The following is a 10,361-nucleotide window of genomic DNA, read 5'->3' on the forward strand; positions in this document are numbered from 1 at the left end:
TTAAATCAGTCATGCAGGTTTCCACCAGATTTTCTTTTTTTTAGTAGTTGTCTCAAAAAATGACAAAAGAAAGCGGAGCAAGTGCAACAGAATAAACAAGCTTCAATGTCCAAGAAGAAGAAGAAGAGATAAGAGGAAGAAGAAGAAGAAGAAGAAATAATTCAGAAGATCAGAAATACTGAAGAAATCGTCTGTTATCCCCTCACACTTCCATCCTCAGCAGACAGGCTCACACACACCCACACACACACACACACACACATGCGCGCGTTCCCCTCTCTGACTTTTGTCCATCGCGTTTCCGTGTCTCTTCGCCCCAGTACAGGGCCAACAGGTGTGCAGGGAGGGGAGGGGGAGGGGGGGGTGTAACCCCGAAACCCAATCAGCAGTCCATGGCGCACACAAACACACACACATACATGCAAACACACACTCCTGGCACCCAGGCGCTGAGGTCACTGTCAGTACTTAACAGTAAACACAGATGATAAAACTCATCAATATCAGCCAGCAGTTGCAAGCGGCTGGTTTTTGCAGACGGAGCTCCGAGGGGAAAAACCTGTGAGCTTTTTAGTCGTTTTTCTCTTCGTTTCTTCTTCCTGTTTTTAATTTCTTCTTTTTGTCTCGCTTCTTTGACCTTTTCTTTCACGTAAAAGGTCTCTCTCTGAATCTGTAGATGAAGGGATGGGGGCTACTGGCTTTTTCTTGTAAGCGTATGTGTGTGTGTACAAGCGTATGTGTGTTTTCAGGATTTTTTTATTTTCGAGAGGAAAAAAAAGGGACCCTGACAAATCGCACAGAAGTCTCTACACTAGTCTCCAGGGAATTTCTTGAGTCAAGATTTGTCAAGACTTTGAAACGATGTTCCAAAGCTCCTTGCTGCTCCCGTGGGAGCTGCTCTCTTGGTCATTCTCTCCTCCCAGCCCTTCCTGTGCATGCCGAGGATTCTGGGAAGTGTAGTCCGCAAAGACGGCAAGAGAGCAATAGCAGATGTAAAGGCAGATAAGACGGGAGACAGCGTGGGGGGGGGGGGGCCTTGGAGGGTGTTCTGCTGACCACTGCACTTCCTGCTTTTTCAAGTCACCTGTTTGTGTGTGTGTGGAGACTTGGGGGTACAGTCCCACACACATGTGTACACAAACATACATGCACGCAAACATACATACACACACACACTCACACACACACACACACACACACACACACACACACACACATTCTGTCCCAAAATAGTGTGTGCGTGTGTTCAAGAGGCCAGCCTTTTTCTGTTCTTCCCTATTCCTCCAGCTGGGTGGAGTGTCTTAGGTTAATAGTAGCAGATAGGGGTAGGTGGCTTCCGTCATGCCCCCAAAACACCCCAAACCTGCATCCCCCCGGCCCCCCCCCATTTGTACCACACTCCTCTCTCTCCTCCTCAGGCTTCTGTGGGGAACACTAGCACCAGTCGTCCTCGTCCGTCTCGCTGTAGGGTTCGTGGAGGCCCTTACGGGGCCTGCGGCCGTTGGGGTGCGGCTGGTGGGGGCCTCCGGGCGGGTGGGGGTTTCCGCGCCGGTGCGGGGAGGGCGAGGAGGAGCGGTAGCCGTTGGGCACGCGGCGTGGGTGGGGGTGCCCAGGAGGCCCTGGAGGCCCCGGTGGCCCGGGTGGTGGGGGACCTCCACCTCCTCTTCCTCCGTGGTGGTGTTGGTGGTGTCGGGCAGTCCTGGGCGAGCGGGGCTGCTGCTGCGGCGGTGGCGGGTGGTGATGGTGCGGGTTGCCCCCCTGCTGCAGGCTCTGCTCGTAGGCCGGCGGCTCGTTGTGGCGCTCGTACTCATAGTCAGGCTCATAGAAGGGCCCGTCCCCCTCCAGGCTGTCCTCATGGGGCGGGGGGTGCGGGGGTGGCCCGGTCCAGCGCCCGCCCTGGTGGTGGTGGTGGTGGTGCCGCGGTGAGCGTGGCGACCCGTGTTGGTGGTGGTGGGGGGAGCCATGGCGCGACCCGGGCCGGTTGTAGGGGGCGTCGGGGTGCCCCGGCGGGGGCGAGTAGTGGCGTGGGGACGGGGAGCGTAGCTGCGGCCCCGGTGGGTGTTGGTGGCTGGGTGAGCCGTACCCTGGCTTGCGCACCACCGGCGAGTAGGCCACGTGGGGCCGCGGTGTGGCCGGGGTCTGGGGCAGCTGACGGCGGCCGCGCCGAGGGGTGCTGGTCCCCGACGTCGACGGGACGGGGCTCCCGCTCACCGAACTACTGCCCTACACGAAAATTGAAACAAGGCAAATAAAAAAACGGAAGGCACCACCGAACAAACAAACAAACAAACAAGAGCAAACAAATGCCAGAGAGAGAGAGAGAGAGAGAGAGAGAGAGAGAGAGAGAGAGAGATGGACAGAGAAAGGGAGGGAGAGATAGAACCAGAGCAGCAGGAGTATATGACATGATTTCAAAGTAAGAGTGAAAGGGAAGGGAAGAGAAGAGAGAATGAGATGAGGAAGAGAGAATGCGATTTAAAAAGAGGCAGAGAGAGAGAAAGAGAGAGAGAGAGAGGGAGAAGGGAGAGAGAAAAAACTCAATAGAAAAAATGGGTTGAAAGTCCAAATGAGTTCAAAAGACAAAAGAGGTGGGGGAGAGGAGATGACAGGAGAAGAGGAGAAGAGGGGAAGAACAGGGGAAGAAGAGGGGGAGGAAAGGGGAGGGGAGAAGAGAGAAGAGCAGAGAGCACGTCGAGCAAAAACCAGAACAAATCAAATAGGCAATGAGGCAAACCAGCAGACACGGAGAAGCAACAAGTCACATCGTGGAAAATGGACAGAACACCACAGTGAAAAAGAAAGAAGGAAATGAAAGAGTAACACAAGAGAGAGAGACGGATTTCAGTGAGGGGTCAGGGAAACTTGGGAAAGGTCATTTCAGAGGCGGAAGTCAATCGACATTATGGATGCTCTACATTCTTCTACCTCTTCACTCGTTCACCCACCTTCACACCATGACCTCCACGAAGCATTCTGCAAGAAGATTGATGAATTTGTGTGTGTGTGTGCGTGTGTGTGTGCGTTTGTGTGTGTGTGTGTGTGTGTGTGTGTGTGTGTGTGTGTGTGTATGTGTGTCACATGACACTGCATATCTCTTACATGTGATGTACATGCAATATATGACATCACACATTCTGTATGAGCAAATCAGCAATCGACGATTAAATGTATAGACATATTTGACGATGGCATTGTATATAAACTTCATTATTATTATTATGAGAGTGAAGATTGTGGATGATTTACACATGGGTGTAAGACTGGTGTGCCTGTAGTTTATGTGAGTATCTATGTATCTATACCTTTGCATAACTTGTTTACACAAATCTTAAATTTCCCTCGGGATAAATAAAGTATCCATCTATTCATCTATCTATCTAGCTATCTATTTGGATAGTACGCCTATAGAGTCTTTACAGATGGTTGGTTGTCATTCAAGTTCAGCCTTTCTTATTGTTCACTGAACATCAACCTTAACCAACCCCTACCCCTAACCCAAACCTTAACCATGAACTGTCAGAGTTTCATCATATAGGTTGTTTATAGTATGAGCATCTGTAGATGCAGGGGACCATCCAAATAGTGTGTGTGACCCATACATTCTGTGTGTGTAAGTGCATGTAAGTGTGTGAACATACATGTGTGTGATTGCATCTGTATATCTGCTTACATTGCATTCCCTCACAACATGCATGTGTTTTTGTGTATGTGTATGTATGTCTGGGTGTGTGTGTTTGTAGGTAGGCCCCACCTGTCGGCGCGTGCGGCCATCGCGGCCCTCGCTGGGCGAGCGGGACCAGTGGCGCTCGTGGCGCTCGTTGCCGTGGTGATGCGGGTAGTCCTCGCGCTCCGGGCCGTAGCGCTCCTTGTCCATGGAGGAGGAATGGTGGTGGTGGTGGTGATGGTGGTGCCGGCGGTCCTTGGCACGGCCTCGCTCGCGCTCACGCTCCTTGGGCGGCAGGTCGCCCGACTGCGTGGTGGTGCTCAGGTCTGTGCCCAGGCCTTGGGGGGAAAAGCCGTCACTAACGCCACTAATATCACCAATGTCACGCAACACTAACGCCACTAATATCACTAACGTCACGAAACACTAACGCCACTAACATCACGTAACACTAACGGCACTAACATCACGCAACACTAACGCCACTAACACCACTAACATCACGTAAAACTAACGGCACTAACATCACTAACATCACGTAAACTAACATATAAACATTTCATCAGCAGAAAAGTTCCTATAGGAAAAGTTCCACTGACAAAATTTCGTAAAAATGATTGGGAACCATTCAGCGCCACAACGCTGAAATTGTCTCATATATTCGTCCACATCAGGCAGCTTCAGACTTATGACTAACATCAATGGGCTGATAAGACGCTATCCCAACGGAAGCCATGGCAATAATATTGTGGTGCTGCTCCTTATGATACATTTTCAGTGAAAAAAGAAGCACAGGACAGACACAATCACTGTGGTGAAATATGCCTGACAAAGAGCAACCCATATTTATAAAAGGTAAAAACAAAACAAAACGTAGATACATTCAATAATTTCAAATGATGCAAGTCCTCTCACAGTTTGAGTCGCTGTATCACTGTATAAAGTAAAGGTAAAGGCCTGGTATTTATCTTTTATCCAAAGTGACGTACAGGCAACCTAATGGGTGTATTTCAAAAGCACTGACGTGAGATCCAAGCACTGGTAGGCAATTACACTGTACTTCATAACACTTAAGAGTTTATATAGTATATAGTATAGTATATACACTCTATATGTATAGAGTATAGATTATACACTCTATAACTATAGTATAACACTTACGGAGTGTATATAGTATAGTATATACACTCACAAGTATAGTATTAAAGTATAAGTATTGAGTATGTAATGCGAGCGGAAGCAAGGACATTTTGAATGCACTGCAGGGGCAGTGCTGCAGACGAACTGACCCGTGTCGGCGTCCGTGTATCGGGTGAGCGACCTCTCAGAGGTGCGGTGGCTGCGGTCAGGCTCCCTCCGGCGGGGCCTGTGCCGCTGGCTGCCCTCCTCCGACACCACGCGCTCCAGCGAGTAGTCGTCCAGACGCACGCCTCGGCCCGAGCGTCCGTGCACCAGCGACGAGGTTGAGCGCCGCAGTGGACTGGTGTCTTCGATAGTCTGTGGGAGGGGGACAGACAGAGAGAGAGAGAGAGAGAGAGAGAGAGAGAGAGAAAGAAGGGCAGGGGTTTCTTTCCTTTCTGTGATTTCTGAGGTAGTTGAGGTGTGGACAAGGGGTTAAGGTATTAGTTTCTAAATTAATTTAGTACATGGTTATATGTATGTATGTGTGTGTGTGTGTGTGTGTGTGTGTGTGTGTGTGTGTGTGTGTGTGTGTGTTGTGTGTGTGTGTGTGTGTGTGTGTGTGTGTGTGTGTGTGTGTATGAATGTGTGGCAGATCATCAGTTTGTGTGTTTTTTTTGTGAGTAGTGTTTCTGTGTCTGTGAAGGTGATGTGAAGGCCTTGAGGTCATGTTTGTGTCCTCCTAAGGAAGCATTTATTATCTGTGTGCAAGTCACAGCCACACCCCAACACTGTCTCCCCACCCACACCCTAATCCAAGCAGATATACACATCTATCATGCTCCCCAGCTGAAGAGAAACAGAGAGAGAGAGAGAGAGAGAGGGGAGGGAGATTGGCTTTATACAGCATGCTATATAGAACATGCACCAGCTCTGATTCAGACCGGCACATATACAAACACACACACACACACACACTCACACACACGCTCTCTCTCTTTCTCACTCTCTTTCTCTATCTCACACACACACACACGCACACAAACACAAACACACACACACACACACACACACAAAAACAAGAACATACTAACAGCAGCCACTGTCTCTTAGACACACACAGCCCCCCCCCGCCCACATCATCAGTTGCCAGCAGCCATGCACATTCCCAGAAGAGCTGGCTTATTTAGCACACACACACACACACACACACACACACACACACACACACACACACACACACGCACACACACACACTCACACAGATATGCACATGCACACACAATTATGCATCTGTGCTTGTTTGCTTCTATTCTTGCGCTTGCACGTCATTTATAAAAATCCTATTAATACACATGCATGCACACACATAGTACATGTATTACCAAACACACACTCACACTCACACACACACACACACATACAGATACACACACACACACTCCAATGCATTCATTGGCACTGGCAGTCTCATTTCAGAGCAAACCTCTCCGCTAGACCTGCCATCGCATTTGTTCCGGCATGTAGACAGGGTGTCATGCGCGTTGGGACGGATATCATGCCAGGACTCACTACAGACACAAACTTGTCCCCCACCCCGCTGCTTGCACAGCCCACCAACCCCCCCGTTCCCCACTCCCCAGCAGACCAGTCCAGCATGTCATGCTTCTGTCATTCAGCTGCAACTCCAAAGAGACAAAACCAGAACCAAGCCACAAATAAGCACCGCTGCTTGACCCCCCCCCCCCCCACCCCCCACTCCCCAGCGGACCGGTCCAGTATCTCATGCTTCTGTCATTCAGCACCAACTCCAAAGAGACAGAACCAAGACACAAATAAGCGTAGCAGCCGATCGCCCACCACGAAGAGCAAAGAATTGGAACTTATATAACAGGCTAGGACATACACGAGAGGACGGGGGGGACTGGGGGACATACAGGAGGCCAGAGAGAGAGAGAGAAAGATAGAGAGAGAGAGAGAGACTGACTGACTGACAGAAATATTGCAGATAAAAAGATTTGTAGGGAGATAGATAGATAGATGGATTGATTGATTGATAGATGAAAGAACACAGATAACTAGGAAGGGAAGAGAATGTTGAAAGAAGATGTGGACGTGAAGACTTACAGACGGAAGACACTTGAACGAAGATAAAGGGAGAGTGGGTGATCGGAAGAAAGGATAGAAGGATGGAAGGAAGAAAGAAGAGGAAGAAAGTGACAGAGATTGATAGAGCGAGAAAGAGAGAGCGAGAGACAGAGTACATACACTGAGGTTAAAGAGAGAGAGAGAGAGAGAGAGAGCGAGAGCGAGAGCGAGATTGAGAGAGCGAGAGACAGGGTACATACACTGAGGTTATTTCCGCGCGGCCTGGTTCTCCGTCGCTGCAGGACAGGCACACAGACGGGGCGCAGAGCAGCGCACAAACCACATGAAGCCACATGGACACGCCACACACACAGCACAGCAGACAGAGAGAGGGAGAGAGGGAGAGAGAGGTAGGGAGGGAGAGCGATAGGGAGAGAGAGAGGGAGGGAGGGAGAGAGAGGGAGGGAGAGAGGGAGAAAGAGGGAGGGAGAGAGGGAAAGAGGGGTAGGGAGGTAGAGAGGGAGAGAGGAAGGGCGATAGGGAGAGAGGGAGAAAGAGGGAGAAAGGGAAAGAGAGGTAGAGAGGGAGGGAGAGAGAGAGGTAAGGGAGAGTGAGGGAGAGAAAAGGAAAGGAAAGGAAAGATGGAGCGAGAAAGAGAGAAAGGAACGGGAAAAGCAGAGCGATGAAGAAAAAAGGGGGGAAGTACAAGCGCAATAGAAGGAGAAAGTGTGAGAGAAGGAGAGCGAAACAGTTGAAGGTCGGTTAAGTGAGAGGTTAGTGGTTCACATGGGGTGACCAAAGGAAGAGGGAGCCATAAGAGGCAGGGACAGCAAGGAATGATGGGATGATTCATAGGAAGAGGGGGCAAACAGGAAGGACGAGGGAGCACAAAGGGATGTTTATGATGACGCAGCGGGACAAAGAGACACCCAAACACATTTGGGAGGAAGAGAAGAGGTAAGGGGGTGGGGAGGAATGTTTGGTCACATAAGGGGGGATTGAAGGAGAGGAAAGAGGAGAGGGAGAAAGAGAAGGAGAGAAAAGGAGAAAGAGAGAGAACCCAGTTATAATTAAGAGCATACACACGCATTAGAGCAACATAGGTCGAGAGACAGGGAGAAGTGGCGAGGGAGTGAAGGGCCATTTAGGAAGGGATGAGAGAAGGGAAGGGGGGATGAAGGAGGAGAGGAAGAGAGAGGGAGAGAGAAGGAAAGATGGAGAGAAAGGCTCGCCAGCACACTTACCGCGGCGGAGTGAGAGCGTGTGCTCTGGGGGACAGAGCAGCATCAGACACAGTGAGTCACAGAAGAGAACACACACACACACACACACGCACATGCTCACTCACACATACATACATACACAGACACGCATATGCTCACATACACACACACACACGCACACACACGCACATACATACGTACATACATAAATATATACATACTGTACATACATACACAGACACGCATATGCTCACACACTCACACACACACACACGCGCGCGCACACACACATATTCAATTCAGCGCGTATATGATAAATATATGACTGACATACAAGTACAACAATGCCAGAGTAAATGGCAGATTATCACAATTACACTAACAACACCTCAACTTTACTTTCTTCAGTGTGTCTCTGTGTTACTAGCTGGACTGTGTCAGTTAAGAGATGAGAGGCAAAAATGACCTTAATTGATCCCACACAGGCATTTAAATAAAAGTATATTAAATATTAAATATATTAAATAATCTTACCCTATTGTCTCTTATGGCTGAACTAACTTCCATCCAGTGTTAATTTTGGCAGCTGTTTTAGATTTAGACTTAGTCTAAGTCTTTAGACGAAAAGGCATATTAGTTTTAGTCACACTTTATCCTCCTTAGTTTTAGTCTAGTTTTAGTCGACAAAAACTCAGAACATTTTAGTCTAGTTTTAGTCGACAAAGTCTCATCACATTTTAGTCTAGGTTTAGTCACATTTAAAAGTCCATCTTCTAGCCACATTAAACTCCTTTCTTTCAAGGGACCCCCTGTGTTGTGTCTACAACTGCATAATCAAGTCAAGCTTGCAGTACTTAAATTGTGGATGCAATTAGTCTCTAAGAAACAGATCTCCAAGTATATGCCTACAGCTGAATTCCAATTAATTAAATGTAAATAATCATTTTAAGGCAATACTTAATTAACAGTATTATCATTAAAATATAAGAGAATATAAAGTGTAGATTTTGAAAATTAAAATGATGTGATAGCACAATACAACTACTATGCCTACCTGGCCTTAGAGGTTAAATCAACCACATATCCTCCATAGTTTTGACAGTTGAAAGTGGTGCCATTGATAAAACCAATTGCCCAAATAGACAAGGATATTTAAACCAATCACATAATTTATTTTCTCTTGATTAATGTCATGCGTGGCCTGTCCTATAGTAGTCCATTCTGCAATGAGTATAACTTAGCTATGCTACCTCATAGTTAGCTAATGTTAGCTAGCTAAACGTTTTGGAGATCATTGGCAAGGCTAACGGGAGGTTTCAATCGAAAATGACTAGCCAGCTATCCAAGCTGACACAACCTAAACACTCGACTGCCCCTATATTCTAATAACTAGTTAACATTAGCTAATTATCATTGACAGTTACTAGCTCATTTACCGTGGCAGAAATTGCAGGGCTGTAAGCTTTCAGGTGCCTCTGGCTGTGTTCTTCCCACCTATTTTGAAGCCACAAGGTTTCTCTCCCCCCCCCCCGGAATTACTCTCTGAAATGTTACCATGTATTGTTGTCCCCCCCTACAATGAAATGGGATCTCCGCCCCTGCGCCTGGACACGGAAATCTGAGCATATCACCCCAGTCCTCCACTCCCTCCATTGGCTTCCAATTAACCAACGCATCATATTCAAGGTCCTACTGTTAGTTCACAAGGCCATAAACTCTTCTGCGCCAACCTATCTCCAGGACCTCCTCACCCCTCAATCCTCATCCCGGACACTGGAAATGCCAACCTCCTTTTAGTTCCCCGGACTAAGCTGGCCAACGTGGGAGATCGTGCCTTCTCCTATCCAGGGTCTCGCCTATGGAATAACCTCCCGAAGAGGAGAAGGGCCTTAGATTCTCGCACTGACTTTAAGTCTAAACTAAAAAGTCACCTATTTATCTCTGCCTTCAACTAAGGTCTGGTTCTTTTTGGTGTTTTTGTTTTTATTTTGATTACCTTCTTTTTTTCCTTTAACTGTCATTGATTTATGTTTTGATGAATTATTATCAACTGTCTTTGATTGTGACACTGTTTGATTGCTTTGTAAAGCACCTTGAGAATTCTCTGGTTGTTAAAGTAGCATTCCGATCAATTGCTAATCGCTCACGATATGCTAGCGGCTAAAACTAACGAAATCTCTTGAAATGTGCTGACTTTGACATTATGACAAACTTATTCAACAACTGTCCTCACACAGTCAAACATCAAGCAAGTGCAACACAAGACA

The 10,361-nt window shown here is 47.9% G+C and overlaps 1 protein-coding gene across 1 annotated transcript in view; it reads right to left on the bottom strand.

Moving 5' to 3' along the window:
- Positions 1-1,434: 1,434 nt before the first annotated feature.
- The window catches only part of cacna1ab (calcium channel, voltage-dependent, P/Q type, alpha 1A subunit, b), a gene marked incomplete at both ends in the record, with an annotated part of 150,645 nt that continues 141,718 nt past the window's right edge, over positions 1,435-10,361 (bottom strand). The window contains 3 exon segments of the mRNA XM_080837498.1: positions 1,435-2,223; positions 3,752-4,002; positions 4,954-5,161. Coding sequence (XP_080693624.1) covers positions 1,435-2,223; positions 3,752-4,002; positions 4,954-5,161 — 1,248 coding nt within the window.

This window comes from Sprattus sprattus, assembly GCF_963457725.1.
Source record: "Sprattus sprattus genome assembly, chromosome: 1".
Lineage (NCBI taxonomy): Eukaryota > Metazoa > Chordata > Actinopteri > Clupeiformes > Clupeidae > Sprattus > Sprattus sprattus.